The 18,380-nt window shown below is 43.9% G+C and overlaps 1 protein-coding gene across 4 annotated transcripts; it reads left to right on the top strand.

Moving 5' to 3' along the window:
- The first annotated feature begins 1,435 nt into the window (after window positions 1-1,435).
- Window positions 1,436-12,931, top strand: SLAMF8 (SLAM family member 8). 4 transcript variants are annotated; one of them, XM_045183378.3, is made up of 5 exons: window positions 1,436-1,685; window positions 4,585-4,908; window positions 8,500-8,805; window positions 8,889-9,011; window positions 10,707-12,931. In XM_045183378.3, the coding sequence occupies exons 1-5, from the start codon at window positions 1,595-1,597 to the stop codon at window positions 10,769-10,771; spliced, it is 909 nt and encodes a 302-aa protein (XP_045039313.1). In that variant the 5' UTR covers window positions 1,436-1,594; the 3' UTR covers window positions 10,772-12,931. The 4 variants fall into 4 exon arrangements, with proteins under 4 accessions (XP_045039313.1, XP_045039311.1, XP_045039323.1 ...); XM_045183376.3 differs by having other exon boundaries at window positions 4,582-4,908; XM_045183384.3 differs by having other exon boundaries at window positions 1,439-1,685; window positions 4,582-4,908; window positions 8,889-8,987; window positions 10,707-12,922.
- Window positions 12,932-18,380: the final 5,449 nt, after the last annotated feature.

Here is an 18,380-nt window from a genome sequence, read left to right as displayed (position 1 = left end):
GCCCTAAAGGATTCCTCCCCAAGGTCTTTAATTGTCCCTGCAGCTCACTTAGGCCTTCCCACTGCCAAGCTTTACACGCGCATATCTCCTCTCATGCTCAGAACCCAACCCCAACCATTTTCTCAGTCTATCCAAATCATGCCCATCTTCAAAGTGCAGTTCTTTTAAGGAAGTGTCCCCTGCCCACATCCATATAGATCCTTTCCCTGCACCCTCCAGCAACGCAGACAGACTGTGCTGCCATCAGCACAGAGTCGTGATCCTCTGCCGTGGACCCTCATTTCCCAGGCAGGTCTTGTTTCCACAATGTGAGTATGAGTCCCTAGATGGCAGAACCTCGTCCCAGAATCCTCCTGCTCACCCATTACCCATCTGCCTGGTTCCCAGTTGGGTCCAAAGTGGAGCATCCAGTTTGAAGGCAGGTCAGAAGCTGTACAGAACTGGACACTGCAAGTCATGTTAGGGACACACAGGAAATTTTCTCATCTTCTTGCAAAGCTTCCTTGACTTAAGAAACCAAGTAACTCAAAGTGAAAAGAGAAATAGTGTGAATAGATGGTTACTGGCAAAATGGACCACACTTTGAAGGTTGAAGTTCAAGTCCCAGCTCTGCCACAGTGTGACTCCCACAAGGTGCTATCTCTGGTTTCAAATTCCCCATTTCTAACAGGGCAATAACAAGATCTTCTCAGAGAAGAGTTGTAAAATTCCAGGAAACAAAATATACACCATGTCTAGAATCTATGCACTCATTTAACAAATGTTTATTAAATATCCATGATGTGCCAAGACCAAGAGGAGCATAGAAATGAATTGAAAACCTTGCCAGCAAACAGTCTGTAGAGACAGAAAATTGTTGCAAAACAATGTGCTGAGAAGAGGAAGTTCCTCACTCTGCTTGTGTTGGGGAGGCTTGAATGGGAGCATGGCTGGCTGCATGACCACATCAAATCCAGAAGGATAAATGGATCAGCATGCCTGGTGGAGGAAGAAGTGCAACATCTTAGAAGTGTGCAATTGGTAGTTGCGAGAAGAGGCTGTTCTGGCTTGGTGTGGCTACAGAATAGAATGGATATGGGAGACCAGCCTGAAGAAGAAGGCTGGAGTGGGACTTAGTAGAGCCTTGTATGCTAAGTCAAGAGTATAGTCTTTGTCTTCAGGGTAACAGGAGGCCATGAAGGAATTTTAAGGAGAGGAGAAGTGACAATGGAAATTGCAGGTTAGAGCTCTCTGAGGCTGCAACCAGAAATTCAGGGCAGGGTAAAATGCAGGGAGTTCTGGATGGAGGGAAAGAAGGAGAGAGGAAGGAAGGGGAGAGAAAGAAAGAGACGGAAAGAGAGAGTCTGAGGATAGGATGTGGGCTTGTGTGGTGGTGCTTGTGGCTTGTAATTGCATGGGCAACCAAAAGCATGTGAGAGGGACTGACTTACAAGAAATGGCTCATGAAAGAATCCAGCAAGGCCTGCAGCCAACTTCCACTTTATTCTGGATATTTCAGTTTCGGGGCATCTTGTTATGAGTCAAGATTCCTCCTTCTGAACATGGGACTTTCCAGAAGGACTACAGCTCCTTCCGTTCATCCATGTGACCTAGGATGTTCTGGATTTTGGTTGTCAGGGGAGTTTGCTTGCCTCTCTGGAGAAGGATGGCTGTGTGGTCCCTGTGGAGTCTGCTTCTCTGGGCAGGTAAGCAGGGCAGGTGAGAGGCCTGACCTCAAAGAGCTGACCCATCCAGCTGCCCCTCACCAGATGTCTGGGCAGGACCTCCTCCCATCCAAAGTGAGAGTCCAGGAGCAAGCTTTGGGGGAACCTTGAAAACTAGGCAGAGGCAAAGAGATGTGGGGTCCTGGGTGGAAAGAGGCAGCAGCACTGGAAGAATCCATGTTCAGGAGACTCAAGCTGTTTTATGGCCCAGGGCAGTTAAAACTGAGTCTGGTGGTACTAGTGGCTTGGAAAGAGATGGCTTTAGGAATGGTAAGGGTCTGGCAGTGTTACCACATGAGAATTCTAAATACATTCTGGGGAGAGCAGTGGAAGGCAAGGCAAAGCAGGACTCTTTCTACTCTGAGGATGTTTTTTCAACAGCCTGTGGGAAACCTGAGGCCCTTCCTGAGGTGTGTGTAAGGGGAGGTGGATACTGAGTAGGGATGAGAGGCGAGAGCAAGTTTAATGTAGGACATATGGACTTGGAGTGACCTATAATGGTATGATGAAATGTTTACTTGTTGGATCTCTTCGACACAAGGCAATCCCTCCATTCTGTTTGGTGCCTGACTTCCCTTCCTTGGTTAAGAAGTACTCAGTGTAACATGGGTCAGCACTGCAAGGCCAGGGGATGGGGGTTTTGGGATGTGGCAAAGACAAAGACAACTTTGTTTACATCATACTCACAGTGACTTTGAGATGACTTTGCCCAGTGTCCCTCCTGAGTCCCTGACTTTGAGGGCTTTAAAAGTTCTGAAGATTCAACATTTCTAAACATTGTGAAGGAAATCCCTCAAAAAAATAAATCTGTTTGGTTCAAAAATCTTTCAAATCTTTGGTCACAGGAGGCAAAAATAATTTTTCCAAAAGGCTCTTAATGGTAAATGAGATGAGTGCAACTGATTTGGCGCACCCTCTTGTTTTACAGGTGGAACAATGGAAGCCCAGAAAGGAGGGTAATAGCTGAAGGTCACAGAGCTCTTGGGCAGAGCAGGATAGGATAGAACCTAGGAGTCTTGACTGATATCCAGTGCTATTTCTTCTCTATGTTATGTCTCCACTTTGCATTTACCCTGAAGTCACCTCCAATCAAGCCTGAAATGATTTGGTCCAGGGAGGGCAGTGAGGTGGACGAGGGACTAGAGTTACCAGTAGCTGGCTGAGTGACCACCCAGAACACATTTCCTTAACCAAACTCCCAGCACTTGGGTATGTCCCATGTCTGCTTGTATTCTGCTCTGCCCCTCTGCATCTGCCACTGTGCTAGATACAAGGTAAATCAGCAAATTTCACAATTTATTCAGAGAAATTTACTGAGCTCCCATATCCTCCTCCCAAACAGTGATGGGCACTGGGAGTGCAAAGATGAAAAGAGGAACTCACAGGTCAGTGGGAGACACTAACTCATAAATAGGTGATAAGGCCAGTTCATAGCTATTATCCCAGGCCACCAAGAGAGCATAGAGAACAAGTGTATAATGTGCAGAGTTGGAAAGGGGAGATCAGGGAAACTTGATGCTTCAAGAATGAGCAGAAATTAGCCAGTGAAGGAGGCAGGGGGCACTTCAAGCACAGGCATCACCCACACACCTCAAACTCAATTATGTTCCCAGCAACACTCAGCATCCTGCCACTTCCCTGTCCCCCCATTCTGTCTCTCCTCCTGTCCTAGATCACAGAGGATGACACCTGTGGGTCCCAAGGACCTGGGAGCCATCCTTGACTTCTTTCTCCTTCATTCCTCAGATCCAATCTGTTACCAGAGCTCATTGACTATGCATCTTTATCTCTCTCCAGTCCTCCCACCTCTACCCATCTCAGTTGCTCCCCCTCAACACAAGTTTCCATCACTCACTTTTGGATTAATAGAAGCAGTCTCTGTCTTGCCCCACCTACAGTGCATCCTTTGCCCTTCTGCTGGAGTGATCTTTCTAACATGCATCTAATCCTGTTACTCTCTTACTTAAAACCTAGTCTAGAGCCCCCATTTCTCTAAGGATAAAGCCCAAATGCCAATGTCACTTTCCAGGCCCTGCATGAACTAGCTCCCTCCAACTCTGCAGTGCAATTTCTTACTCCCCCTGCAGAGAACTACTTTTAGTTCCCTGTGCACTATACTTTTTCACCCTCCAGGCCTTTGTACATACAGTTCCCTTTTCCTGTAACATTTCCCATCTCTGCTCCAGGCAGCCCTCTGCTTGGCTTGGCTGATTCAATTTCTCCTTTGGGTCTCAGCTTAACCATTTCTTCTCTAAAATCTTCAAGGCCAGGTAAGGTCACATTATCACCCTGCCTGTGTTCTCCCAGAGCACTTTCTTTTTTTCCATTATGGTACTTAACTTCATACAATTTAACTGCTTGCTTAAGAATCTGGCTTCCAGGACATTTAGTGGTACATTTATTGTGCAATCCATTTCTGGGTCACTGATCTGAGATCCGTTGTCATTGTAAACAAAAACAATGAAACAGAATTTACATCTGTCACATCACACTGTTGTTTGCCACATAACCCAATCCATTCCCAAAACATGGGAAAGCAAGTAAACTTTTTCACTACTCTGGTCCTTTTAAACCAATTACAGGTGTATCTTGTAATGCTCTTGAATTTTAAGCTGTGTAAATGCATAATGGTTTTTAAATATAAAATGAAAAGACTTTTACTAAAAAAAAAAAAAAAAAAGGAATCTGGCTTCCTCTGTGAGTTCCATGAGCACAGTTACCAAATTCTCTTTCTTACTGTTTTATTCCCAGACCCTGGCACAGTATATTCTCAACATGGGTGGAGGGAGTATGAGGAAAGGGGCCCTAATTTGCTCCCAGCTGCATGCAGGAGAGATATGAGCTTGGGGCAGGCAGTGACATGGCTCTATTCTTTCAGCAGCACTTCCTGTTGCAGTTACTGGCGCCCAAGTGCAGGGCCAGGTTGGGGGCTCCGTGCTGCTGATGGCAGAGCACCACCCTGACTTCCAAGTTCGAGAGGCCATCTGGAGATCTCTCTGGCCTTCAGAGGAGCTCCTGGCCACATCTTTCCGAGGTTCCCTGGAGACTCTGTACCACTCCCGCTTCCTGGGTCGAACACAGATGCACAGCAACCTGAGCCTGGAGCTCCGGCCACTGGAGTCTGGAGACAGCGGCAACTTCTCTGTGTTGCTAGTGGACAATGGAGGTCGGACCTGGACCCAGATCCTGCAGCTCAAGGTGTATGGTGAGTGTGCCTGACACTCGCTCTTTGCCCTGCCTCCCCCCACGAAGACCTGGAAAGGCATCCTGAGTCCTGGGAACTGGAAGACTGGATTCTGGAAACCTTGGGCCTCTAACTTTGTGGCTGATTCAGAGACCAACTACTCTCCTGTAGCCACATCTAAGAAAATCCTCGAGATTTCCCAGGTGTGCTCCTATTTGGAGCAACCCAGATCTGCCCATAGTCCTTGTCTGAGTACCAACTTGGTATTTTCTTGGCTAAGTGGCCTTGGACACAATGCTCAGCTCTGACGTCAGTCTTCTCATTAGTAAAGCGGGTATCATGATAATATTATCACATAGGTGCTCATAACAGTGAAATACAATGGTGCTTGAAAACCATCTAGGACAGAAGCTGTCCTATATTTCATCAGTTTGAAGGTATCAGATTATGATGTACCATTATTTTACATACCAATAAAAAGGAAAAACATTACCAATTAAATTGACACAAGATTTTTATTAAAAAATTAAATTATAATTCAACTGCAGTTAAAAGTACAGAATTTTTTTATATATTTATTGATTATGCTATTACAGTTGTCCCATTTCCCCCCCTCACTCCACTCCATCCTGCCCACCCCTTCCCTCCCACATCCCCCACCCCCTGTAGTTCATGTCCATGGGTCATACTTATAAGTTCTTTGGCTTCTACATTTCCTATACTATTCTTACCCTCCCCCTGTCTATTTTCTACCTACCATTTATGATACTTATTCTCTGTACCTTTCCCCTCTCTCTCCCCCTCCCACTCCCCTGTTGATAACCCTCCATGTGATCTCCATTTCTGTGGTTCTGTTCCTCTTCTAGTTGTTGGCTTAGTTTGCTTTTGTTTTTGTTTTAGGTGTGGTTGTTAATAACTGTGAGTTTGCTGTCATTTTTACATATTTTTTATCTTCTTTTTCTTAGATAAATCCCTTTAACATTTCATATAATAAGGGCTTGGTGATGATGAACTTCTTTAACTTGACCTTATCTGAGAAGCACTTTATCTGCCCTTCCATTCTAAATGAAAGCTTTGCTGGATACAGTAATCTTGGATGTAGGTCCTTGCCTTTCATGACTTGGAATACTTCTTGGCAGTCCCTTCTTGCCTGTAAGGTCTCTTTTGAGAAATCAGTTGACAGTCTGATGGGCACTCCTTTATAGGTAACTGTCTCCTTTTCTCTTGCTGCTTCTAAGATTCTCCTCTTCTGTTTAATCTTAGGTAATGTAATTATGATGTGCCTTGGTGTGTTCCTCCTTGGGTCCAGCTTCTTTGGGACTCTCTGAGCTTCCTGGACTTCCTGGAAGTCTATTTCCTTTGCCAGATTAGGGAAGTTCTCCTTCATTATTTGTTCAAGTAAGTTTTCAATTTTTTGTTCTTCCTCTTCTCCTTCTGGCACCTCTATAATTCAGATGTTGGAACATTTAAAGATATCCCAGAGGTTCCTAAGCCTCTCCTCATTTTTTTTTTTTGAATTCTTGTTTCTTCATTCTGTTCTGGTTGGATGTTTCTTTCTTCCTTGTGGTCCACACCATTGATTTGAGTCCCAGTTTCCTTTGTTCACTATTGGTTCCCTGTACACTTTCCTTTGTTTCTCTTAGCATAGCCTTCATTTTTTCATCTAATTTGAGACCAAATTCAACCAATTCTGTGAGCTTCCTGATTACCAGTGTTTTGAACTGTGCACCTGATAGGTTGGCTATCTCTTCATTGCTTAGTTGTATTTTTTCTGGAGCTTTAATCTGTTTTTTCATTTGGGCCATTTTTTTTTGTCTTGGCACACCTGTTATGTAGTAACGGGGAAAGCCTTAAGTGTTCACCAAGGCAGGGCAATCCACGTTGCTGCTTTGTGACACTGTATGTGGGAGAGGGATCTGAGAGGGAACAATACCACTTACTCTGCTCTATGCTGGTTTTCAGTCACTTCCCCTGCTACCCACAATCAAACTGGGCCCTTCTGGTGCTGATTCCCAGGTAGGTGGGTTTGTGTACGTTCCGAGACCCTGTGGTGTTCTCCAGTGAACTCTCCTGTGACACTCACCGCCTCGACCCCCACAGGTGTTTTCAGTCAGAGGCTTCGAGGCTTTATTTCCCCCTGCTGGAACCCTGGGTTGCCTGGTCTGTCTTGCTCCCCAGTTGTTCCTCCTGGTTTATCTGCACATGAATGAGGGACTGCTCGGTTCACCAGCTGCTGCCTCACTGGGTCTGCCAGCCACTGCCTTGCCGCGAGTCCTCTCTGCCTGTCTGCCCATCTCCATCCCTCCTACCAGTCTTGATGAATGTTTCTCCTTTAAGTCCTTGGTGGTTGGACTTCCATACAGTTTGATTATCTGGCAGTTCTGGTTGTTTTTTGTTTTTAAATTTGTTGTCCTGCTTTTGGCTGTGCGAGGAGGCACAGTGTGTCTACCTATACCTTCATCTTGGCCAGAAGTCCAGAAATTGCTGTTTTATTGCTTCCAAATACATAGCTTGATTAGAACTAATTGCACAAAGCTGCCAGATGTCCTTAGGAGCTCTGCTTTAACAATAGATAAAGAAGGATTTGAATTAGCAGATCAGTTACTGTAAATGTCAATGGTGTTTCTACTGTGTCCTTCAGGTTTGGAAGAAGCTTCTAGTCATAAGTAGTGTAAATAACTCCCCCTGTAATCTTTGTTTATATTACTGGTGTGCCCAGCAAAATTTTAATTTTTTTTCATAGCACAAATCCTAACATACTGAGCTGGCATTAGTGAAGTTTTACTCTGCGTGACTCTGGAATGCTCTCAGACACTGAGTTCTCTCATGGTTACCAAAATGCTTTCCCCCTGGCCCCCATTGCCATGGAGACACATTACTCATCAACCTATATAGAAAATGGGAGCCATTACGTAGGATACCAGGACACCAATTTGTTCAATGGTCCAGGTAGCTGAGTACCTAGAGAGTGAGGGTTATGGAGGTAACAAGACAGAGCCCCTTCACAGCATTTTTCAGCATAGAAATTATTTTCTTAATTATTCATAATCACTTGTCAGTATTTGTCTTCTCCAAATTCTAAAAGTCCAGGAGTGTACATGTTATTCTGTCTGACTTAATAAATGCTTATTGTCTCTCTGACCACTATATCATGAGAAAAGTGCTATGATAAGGAACAGACAGAGTGCTTGGAGAGGTCAGTACCATACCTCAAGTGTCAGGGAAGGCTTCACAATCAGGGTAGCAAGCAATGTGTTCAAGCTGGGCCCAGGAGTTTTGTAAGAGGAGAAGAAGAGAAAGGCATACATGCACCGCTGAGACATATGAAAGCAGAAATAGCATGATATGTTTGAGAGAATAAAAATTAATTAGGATAGGACCAGTGAAAAGTATAGCTGGAGAGGTTTATATCAGTCATTTTATGAATGATTTTTAATTCCAGACTAAGGAATTCAGCTTTTGTCCTGTGGTCAGTGGGAAGTCAGACAAAGTTTTGGAGTGAGAGTAGACTAATCAGAGGTGGCATCTAACCCTGCATGAATCCCAGAGCCAGAGCTGTGGTCCCTACCCAGCATTCCTATAACCCATACCTGCTCTACTGTTCTTGCCTAGATGCAGTACCCAGGCCCATGGTACAAGTGTTCATTGCTGTATCTGGGGATGCTCAGCCCCCCAAGACCTGCCAAGCATTCCTGTCCTGCTGGGTCCCCAACATCAGTGACATAACCTATAGCTGGCAACAGGAGGGGACTGATGACTTTGGTACCAAGCCACATGACCTCTTCATGGATGGACAGGTGTTGACAGTTTCACTGGGACCAGGAGACAAGGGTATGGCCTATTCCTGCATTGTCTCCAACCCTGTCAGCTGGAACTCAACTATAGTCAACCCCTGGGAGAGCTGCAATCATGAGGCAGGTATGCCATGCGCAAAGGGTCAGTGTAGGGTGGTGAAGTATGAAATCCATCTCTGACCCTGGCCCCTCCCTGTCCTACATCAGGGAAAGCCTCCTACAAAGACGTGCTGCTGGTGGTGGTGCCTGTATTGCTGCTCCTGATCTTGGCTGGTCTCTCTGCTTGGCACTGGGGCCCCTGCTCAGGTGGGAGTCCTGCAGGTACCGGAGGTGGGTGGAGGTGCTGAATCTGCTGGAAAGGAGGGCAGAGTTTGGACCTCCTCCTATTTGTCCTCAAAAGATTTGTCCTCCTTACCTTTCTCACCTCATCTCTTGGCCCTTTCCATCTTGTTATTCTGTCCTCCAATAAGACTTGAAGTTTCTTTGTAGTTCTTCAAATGAACTATTCTCTTACATATATCTTCAGGCCTTTGTACATTCCATTTCCCTGTCTGAAACACACTTTCCATGATTTCCACTCAATTCCTTCATTGGGTTATCTCCTATATGATCTTCAAGGTGTGCCTGTTCCAGGAAGCCTTCCTGACCTTCTTCCCCACCCCCAGCATGGATTAGTGTCCTGCCTTTAATGTCCATTGCTTACCCCAATCACAGTTCTTATTGCATTTACTCTACCACTAAGTTCTCAGCCCTTTAAAGGCAAAGGCTGGGTCACCACTGGGTGCCTAGCAATGGTTCCTGTTACATAGCTGGTATTAATAAAGATTTGTTGAGTGAAAGTCTAGTTGAATCCCAACCCATTGTTGCCTAGGAAATGCTCCCTGAACAAAGTGCTTCTCTTCCCAGAAGAATATAGGGCGTCCTTCTCAAGGAGATGAGGGAAGGGAAAGCACAGAGGTTAGCCAGGTTCTGAGCTTTATACCCATTAGCCCTGCCTTTGCCCCAGAATCTTCTGCCCCTGAAAGAAACAACTCCACTGGCCTGGGCTTCATGGTCATGTGTGTCCCAGGATGTATGGGCTTGCTGGCCCCAGGGTGGAAAGAGTGGGTAAGCAAGAAGAAGGAGGCATGGGACCTCAGCCACTCAGCATGGAGCTGGGGTGGATGACCAGCTCTTGTATATTCTTTTCCTGGAGGAGGAAGGAAGAGCAGCTGAGATCACATGCCACCCAGGGACCCTGTATACCCCCAGACAGTCCTCAAGATTTGTGGTAAGAAGGTAGAGCCAGAAAAAGAGCAGCTTTTAATTTCAACAGCTTTACTGATATCTAATTCACATACCATACAACTCACCCATTCAAAGTGTATACAAATTAGTGGCTTTTATTATATTTACAGATTTGTGTATCTATCACCACAATCAATTTTAGAACATTCTCATTACCCCAAAAATAAACCCCCAAACTCCTTAGCCATCACTCCCTAATCCTCCCTTTCCATCCAGGCCTAGGCAGCCACTAATCTAATTTCTGTCTATGTACTATCTATTCTGGATAATGCACTATGTGGATCTTTATGACTGACCTCTTTCACTCAGTCTAATGTTTCCAAGGCTCAGTAAACCGTGGCTTTGGTCACCAAGAAGGGACAGAAAGAAGCCAATAGGAAGGCTTTTTGCAGGGAGTCCAGTAGCTGGCCCTGGCTCTGCCATTTGGCTTCTAGCCAGTCATTTAACTGGGTCCATTCCAGCTTTAATTTTCTATACTTTTCACAGCTAAATGTATGGCATAGTTTCAGAGGAAGGCTAGATATTAGGAAGAACTTCCTATCCTTGAAGCATCTCCTTTTCTAGTGTCTTGAAAAAATGGGGGGGGGGGAATGTGGATTTTTTGTTGTTTTTATTTTTGTTTTTTGCCCAAGGTGATCTTGGTTCAGGACAATTGGGATTCAGAGGCCTTGGGCCAGGTGAAAAATGCTAAGATTCCAAACTTTGGAGAGGTAACCTTCTTTCTTATGTCTTTACCAGGAAAAAAGAAGAAGAATGCCTGTGCTAATGGAGTGGCTCTAGAGAGAGAGAACCCCCTTGTGTAGGATCTGCCATGAGGAAGAAGATAAACTGATGCCAGATCATGAGGAACTCCACTGCCCCAGCACATGATGGTCTGGAACATAGTTGGTGTCTTGAAACTACCATGGTTCTTGTACCTCCTGTGAGACTTTGTCCCACTTCCCAGGAGCAGCCTGGGCAGTTCTCACATTGGGAGGACAGAAAACATTGGCATGACCATCTACACCCTCTCCCTTCCCTCTCCACTTGTTGCATGTCCTGGCTCTGGTCTGGGTAAGTTGGGTCAAAGAGTATATTCCCTAAATATACTGGGCAGTCTCCTGGACCCTCAGGGATAGTGATTGTTGACAGCATTCACATCCTACCACTGCTCATGAAGTATTGTTATGGACTATTTGTCCCCTCAAAATTCATATGTTGAAGTTCTAACCCCCAATATCCCCAGTATGGCTATTTGGAGATTGGGACTTTAAATAGATAAGTAAGATTAAATTAAGTCATTGGAATGGGGCTTTAATCCAATATGCGTGGTGTCCTTATAAGAAAAGGACACCAAATGTCCTTGGTGACCAGAAAAACACACACACACACATACACACACACATAGAAAAAATGGCCATGGGAGGACAGAGAGAATGAAGCCATCTGCAAGCTAAAGAGTGAGGCCTCAGAAGAAACCAAACCAGCTGACACATTGATCTTGGACTTTCAGCCTCCAGAACTATGAGAAAATAAATGTCTGCTGCTTAAGCCACCCAGTCAGTGGTATCTTGTTATGATATCCGTGACAGATTACTTAACCAACTAGCACAGATAGGTTGCCTCCAGCCTGGGTCTCAGGCTTTAAAAGACATTAGACCTCTGAACTAACTGTGACTCTCTGAATCACCCACTTCCAGCCCCAGTCCCATCCCCTACAGTTTAAGACTTGATTGAAGACCAAGGCATTATCATAAGAAAAGATCTAGAAATAGGTGAAGGTAGGAGGCTTTTTCTTTTTGGTCTGAAAGATTTTCAGATCATCTGAGTTCATGACCCTGGAAGGGAATTTACAGTTAGTTATAGACAAAGGATGGCTAATATACTGTGGTTGAGATGGGTGCCATTTTACACTTAACACCTTTTTATATAGAATGGAAGCCAAGGTAGCTAGGTCTAAACAAGATAGTGAGTTTTGTTTGTTTCTTATGTTTTTGTTTTATATTTTACATATAAGTGACATCATATGGCTTTGTCCTTTTCTGTCTGGCTTATTCCACTCAGTATAATATCCTCAAGATCCATCCATATTGTTGCAATTGGCAATTTTATCATTTTTTATGGCTGAGTGGTATTCCATTGTATATATGTACCATGTCTTGTTTCTCTATTTGTCTTTCAATGGACACTTAACTTGTTTCCATATCTTGCAGCAGTGAACATAGTAATATGAGTTAGTGTTCTCATAGTCTTCAGATAACTACCCAGAAGTGGAATTGCTGGATCATATGGTAGTTCTATCCTTAATTTTTTGAGGAACCTCCAAATTGTTTTCATAGTAGCTGCACCAATTTGCAATCCCACTAACAATGCACAAGTGTTCCCTTTAATCCAATCCTAGACAACATTTGTTATTTCTTGTCTTATTGATAGCCATTCTAAGAGGTATGAGGTAGTATCTCATTGTGATATTGATTTGCATTTTCCTAATAATTTGTAATGTTGAACATCTTTTCACTGCCTGTTGGCCATCTGTGTGTCTTTCTTGGAAAAAATGTCTATTGAGATTCTCTGTCCATTTCTTAATTGGGTTGTTTGTGGGGGTTTTGTTGTTAAGTTATATGAGTTTTTTATATATTTTGGATATTAACCCTTGATTGGAAATATTTGAAATATTTTTTCCTGTTCTGTTTAAAAAAAAATGTAACAAATAAAACAACACAAAAACAAACTCATAAAGACAACAGAATGGTGGTTACCAGAGGGGAAGGGGTTGGGGGAAGGACAAAATAGGTAAAGGTAAGGAATGGAAACCAGATTTTCAGTGATGAGCATGCAATAGAGTATACAGATATTGAATGATAATGTTGTACACCTGAAATTTATATAATGTTATTAACCAATGTTACCTCATTTACAATAAATAAATTAAACTTTTAAAAACAAGAGGGCAAGAGTGGAAGTGGGGTCAGATTGATAGCCTGGGACCACAACACATGGGACCTTGTGGGGTGAGGGTGGCCAGGACAACCCCTTTCTGTTTGGGTATCTGATTCCTTCCATGACAACTTTGAACTATTATTTGCAGTAGGCTCATGGTCAGAACAGAATCCTCTCCAAGTCTGCTTTTGCTTTTCTTTGTTTTTATTATATTTTCCTTAAGTAAGAGCCTCTGTACCTGTCCTTGTGTGTAAGGGACAAATACAAGAGCTGCTGGGGCAAAGGTATCAAGTGGCATGATGTCAGAGAGAATGGAGAGGGGGCCTAGCAAAAGAAAAGGGTTAGAGAGACATTATTTTCATCAACAGGGACAGAGGCACTCAAAGCCTTGTTTAAAAACAACGGCTGCAAACATTAATGACATCTCAGACAGATCTTCGTTCCACATTTATTAAAAGTAACACCTGTTCAGTTCATCAGCACTTGGTTATGTACTGGCCTTTGGGGAAGTACCACCTTCCACCATCTCTGACTCTATGTCTCCCTGCATCTGTTCTGCATGCAACCTGACATAGGCCTTCTAGTACAGCACATACTCAAATCCAGGACAGTCTCAGTGGGTGCCTCCCCTTGGGTTGTGCACTGCTCACAGGGGGTCTCATCTGCCAGGCGAGCAGGCAGAGCACATAGGTGTGTAGTGGGGACACTCCCACTGCACACTGGCCAGGGTCCAGTTCTAGAAACCACACTTCCAGGGAGACACTGGAAAACTCCAATGTCTAGAAGAGAATGGTCAGAATGTTGGAAAGTCTAGAAAAGTTATCATACAAGAAATGACTAAAGAAACTAGTCATGTTTCACCTCAAACAAACATCTTAGAAGGTTCTAAGTCCTCAAGTACTTGAAGGGCTCTAATGTAAGCCAGGCTGCGTAGCTGAGGCCAGCAGAACATGTTGCTGAAAGGTAAAATATTGACTCATATGAATAATAGTGTCTTTAAAGGTGGAAGGAGACTTGGTGGTTACCCACTTTAAGTTTTTTATGTCTCAGGTGGAAAACCGAAGCCCAAAGTGATTGTTATTCTCTAGAGTTAGAGTTAGCTTTAGGTTTTCTAAATCAGTCCAGCCCCTTACCAGAGGAAAACCTAATAACAAACGGAAAAATCTAAATATGAAGTGAGCTCTTTTGATAAATATGCTTAAGCAGAAACCATTTCAGACCAATATTATATAGTATAGACTAAAGACTTTTCAATTATTAGGTGGGAAGTTGTAGTCAATCAGAAATCTGCCTTCAAAGGCCATGTTGAGTATGGATAATTAATTATGACACATCTTCCCCACTGAGTCCACATGCAGCACAATACTCAATTAAAAATCCAACAATTAATTGAAGTGGGGGAACAAGATGGAACCAATTTCCCATTCCTGCCCTAGAAAACCCATAAGATCCTTTCAACAATGAGAATGAATTATAAGTTAAATAAAGAATGAATGAATAGACAGTGGAACTAAAGAGGCCAATGAAAGGACCTGGCTAGAGTATCAGAAATAATCGGTGCTTCCTGTAAATAACAGTTATTCTAGTTTCCTCTGTTCTGCCATTTTTCTCTGTAAATCACTCAGGAAATATATCAGAACTGGAAACAAAGCAGAGCTTGATGGGGAGTATTAATATTATTGTCATGAAAGTAAAACACAGCATGAAATCCATCAAATAACTTAATAAAATCATATGGCCATTTAAGAAATTATGTTCTTTAGAATATTTAAGAATAATGGGCCAACACTTGTATCAGTTGGAGTTCTCTGGATGCAAGCAAAGAAGCCAACTCTGGTTTTAACTAAAGCAAAGGAAGGGATTATTGGAAAGTTGTGGGTAGGTCAGTGTCTTAGTTTAGGCTGCTGTAAAAGAATACCATAGTCTAGAAGGCTTATAATCAACAGATATTTATTTCTCACAGTTCTGGAGGTTGGAAGTCCAAGATTAAAGCACCAGCAGATTCAGTGTCTGGCGAGAGCCCACTTCCTAGTTCACAGACAGCCATCTTCTTGCTGTATCCTCACACGATAGAAGGGGTAAGGGAGCTCTACTTGGGGTCTCTTTTATTAGTGTGCTAATTCCATTCATGAAGGTTTCACCCTCATGACCTAATCACCTCCCAAAGAGCTCACCTCCAAATATCATCACACTGGGGAGTAGGTTTCAGCATATAAATTTTGGGAGCACACAGCAATTCAGTCTATAGTATTCAACCATGCCTCAGAAAGGACAGTCAGGTGGCCTCAGGGATGCAGGCCTTAGGACAACCTCCTCAAGGGTCGCTGTGGAATAAATCTATTGTATTTTCTGTTCCTATGTCGCTCAGTGAAAACTGAAATTTCCAACATACAGATTGAGCTTGACTGGTCTAGCTGAGTTCAAGGATCCTCCCTTTGGAGGCATGGGGAGGAGCTATAGGACATCTTATCACAAGTGGTAGTTGGCTTAATGAAATAAAACATAAAAAGAAGTTTGAACAGGAATCTGTAGAACAGGAAATGCATTTATCTGTTCATTCAGTAAGCATTTACCGGTCACCTACTGGCTATCAGTACCAACATGGGTCCAGAGATTTCTAAATGGTGGCATCACCATTCCTGCCCTCAAAGAGGTTACCATCTAGTGGGGAAGCAACATGTCAATAAATGATTCCCATGAGTAAACCATCATATAGCCCCAGCCTGTGCTCAGAGGCATCCCTGACCTGTGAGACCTCCATTCCAAAGGAACACCACTCAGGTCCACAGGAAAGTGGTAAATGAAACAGGCTCTCACTGTGAGTAAACCTTAAATTGGCAGGAATTGAAGAAGGTATGGCATGATAGTTCCTTGGGGAAGATTTTCCCAGAGTAGCATCAGGGTTTTGTTTGGTTGACTGTGTTCCCAAAATACCAAGACATCCCAAGCTGGTAGGTTTTCTTTAGATTTCCATCTAGGTAGCATTAAAGAGGGGCAGCAGTCTGCTTACAAGTTGGGGCTGGTGCCACCCTCCAGGGGTGGTGGGTCCTGGCTTGGATGCCTGGAGCAATACTCTGAAACACTCAATCCTGCCCTCAGGCCCAGGCTGTTGACCTCAGGCATGCATCCCCTCACTGGGGCTACTCTAACCATCAGGAGGCTTCCAAACTCTTGTTCAGAAATACACTGGGATCCTTCCTGCCAAAACTTGATAACAACCTTTCAGCACAACTCCCAGAAAATCCCTAACAATTCACACACACTAGGGTTTTGAACTCCCCCTTAACACAGAGCATGGAGCCCAGCTCCCCATGCATGGTGATGGCTCAGCATGAGAATGTGAGAGATGCAGATGGCAGCAACACTGACAGCAGGCCTGGCCACTCCAGGAGGAGGGACAAGGAGTGCCAAGCTCCCAGTATGCCAGGTATTCTGAGGCTGGAGCACTCAGGGAAAGTGTGGAACTGTCACCCACGCATTCTTTGAGAGGAGGAGTACACCAAAGCCCAGAGGTACCAGCTACAGCCTCAGCCAACTTCAGACAGCAGTTTGTGGAGAGTTTATTCCCCACAGACAGCCATCTTCTGTGTCCAGAAACAATGAGCATAGGAGGATGTCTGTCAGTCCATTCCCTATCCAGTTATTCTTAGGAGGCCAAAGGCAGACAGTACCAGCCTTCCACCAAGGCAAGAGGGCCACTGCCTTGGGCCTGTAATCAGAGCTACTCTGGCTCTCCTCCACAGCAAGGAAACCAGTGAACATTCACCTGGAGCTCACTCTCCCCTTCTAGAACACACTCAAAGAATCCAGAATCATGAAATTCCTTGTTCAAATGGGAATCTGGGACTTAAGTGTACAAGCCCCTTTTTTGGATTCATTCCCCCATGGATGGACCATACTACTTATATGTGCAACCCTAGGTCTGAGGATAGCTAAAGGGCAGCTGTGGGGGTTGGTGTAAAGCGCAGACATGAAGCTCAGGATGTCCACATATGTGGACACATGGACCTTCACAGTGTAGGATAGATTTATGGGTGACAAGGGGCTGGCGGCTAGTTCTTCCTATTGCTACCAAGTTCCAGTATGAAACCCAAGAAGTCCAAGATCTCTGAAACTAACTCTGGTCTTCCAGGTCATTTGGAAGGTATATTTGCCAAAGTCAAAGGACAGGACATGTTTTATGTAACAGATTGTTAGCTTGATTTATCAGTACAAATGTTAAGGGCAGGACTGACTATGGAGACCTCTCCCCTGGACTTTTTTTCTATCATGATTCCAATCTAATTCCTGAACCTGAGACTTCCCCTGAACCCCCACAATAAAGAGCAAGCTCCTGGGGGCAGCCCCCGATTTCCTGGAGGACTGAGCATCTCCAGTGTTCAACACTCAGCACATCTCTCCCAAGCAGCTGATGTATACCAGAGACACTGGAGATGTAGCTGTGAGCAAGACACCCAGCACCCAGGAAGCTTGCAGTCTAGTTTGAAGAGACTAACATTAAACAACTACACACCAATGATTAATTAAAATTGTGCTAAGCTGTATAGAGGGTACGAACTGAAAGTTGTGAGCAAGGATGATGAGGGAGTTAAATACAGCTGGTGCAAGGGCAACACAGAGGGCCTCTCTGAGGAGGGACCAGCAGGAAGAGGAGAATTGCCATGCTGAGGATGAGCACACTGGAAAGCCCTTCTGGAAAGATCTTGGCATACATACATGAACATCTGAAGAAGCTCCCATGCCTGGAGTTTTATGAGCAAGGGAGACTCTGGAAAGAGAGATCAGAGGTCAGATCATGCAGAGTCCAGTAGGATTTAAAATGATAAGATTTAAAAATTAATTTTAAATTTAAAAGGAGGCCACTGAAGAGTGTTAATAAGACAAATGACATGATCAGGCTTGCATTTTTAAAAGCTCACTCTGGTGATTATTTGAAGAGTGGATTGAAGGAGCAAGTGAAAGCAGGAAGATGAAGCTATTGTAGTGATCCTAGCAAGACACAATGATGGCTTAGAATAGGGGAAATGGGCTGAGAAGTGGGTACATTCAAGAAAAATTTAGGAGCTAAAATAGACAGGAATTGGTTATGAGGTGAGAAATGACACATGGGTATCTGACCTAAGTAACTAGGCAAATGGAGGTGCTTTTCACCAAAACCGGAAACACAGACTGAAGAGCAAATTTTATGGTGAAGTCAAGAATTAATTGGCCCTTAATCAGGGAACAGAGCTTTAAAAGAACAAAACATGTTGAGGCTGAACAATGTATTGGGTTGAATCACATGAAAATGGCTATTTTTATAAATAAAAGAGTGGTCAAAATAAGTAATTTTATATGATCCAACCTAATAATTTAAATGTGAATCAATCTGAGGATGAAAATCATAGTTTAACCTGCCCCACTCTCCTCCAAGGACAGCTGGTCCATGCTTCTAACCAGGTAGGCTTTTACAATCCAGATGCAGAATCACATTCCAGATCTGTCAATATGACC

The sequence above is a fragment of the Desmodus rotundus genome, chromosome 12, assembly GCF_022682495.2.
Source record: "Desmodus rotundus isolate HL8 chromosome 12, HLdesRot8A.1, whole genome shotgun sequence".
Classification (NCBI taxonomy): Eukaryota; Metazoa; Chordata; class Mammalia; order Chiroptera; family Phyllostomidae; genus Desmodus; species Desmodus rotundus.
Note: the sequence above shows the minus strand (reverse complement) of the source record. Positions and strands in the feature narration are given on the sequence as shown.

Excerpts from the sequence above, each read along its gene's own strand:
- SLAMF8 (XM_045183376.3), top strand. The coding sequence starts at position 1,595 with ATGTTCTGGATTTTGGTTGTCAGGGGAGTTTGCTTGCCTCTCTGGAGA. Across the intron at positions 1,686-4,581 it reads GAGTCTGCTTCTCTGGGCAG|CAGCACTTCCTGTTGCAGTT; the intron begins GTAAGCAGGGCA and ends CTATTCTTTCAG. Across the intron at positions 8,806-8,888 it reads GAGCTGCAATCATGAGGCAG|GGAAAGCCTCCTACAAAGAC; the intron begins GTATGCCATGCG and ends GTCCTACATCAG.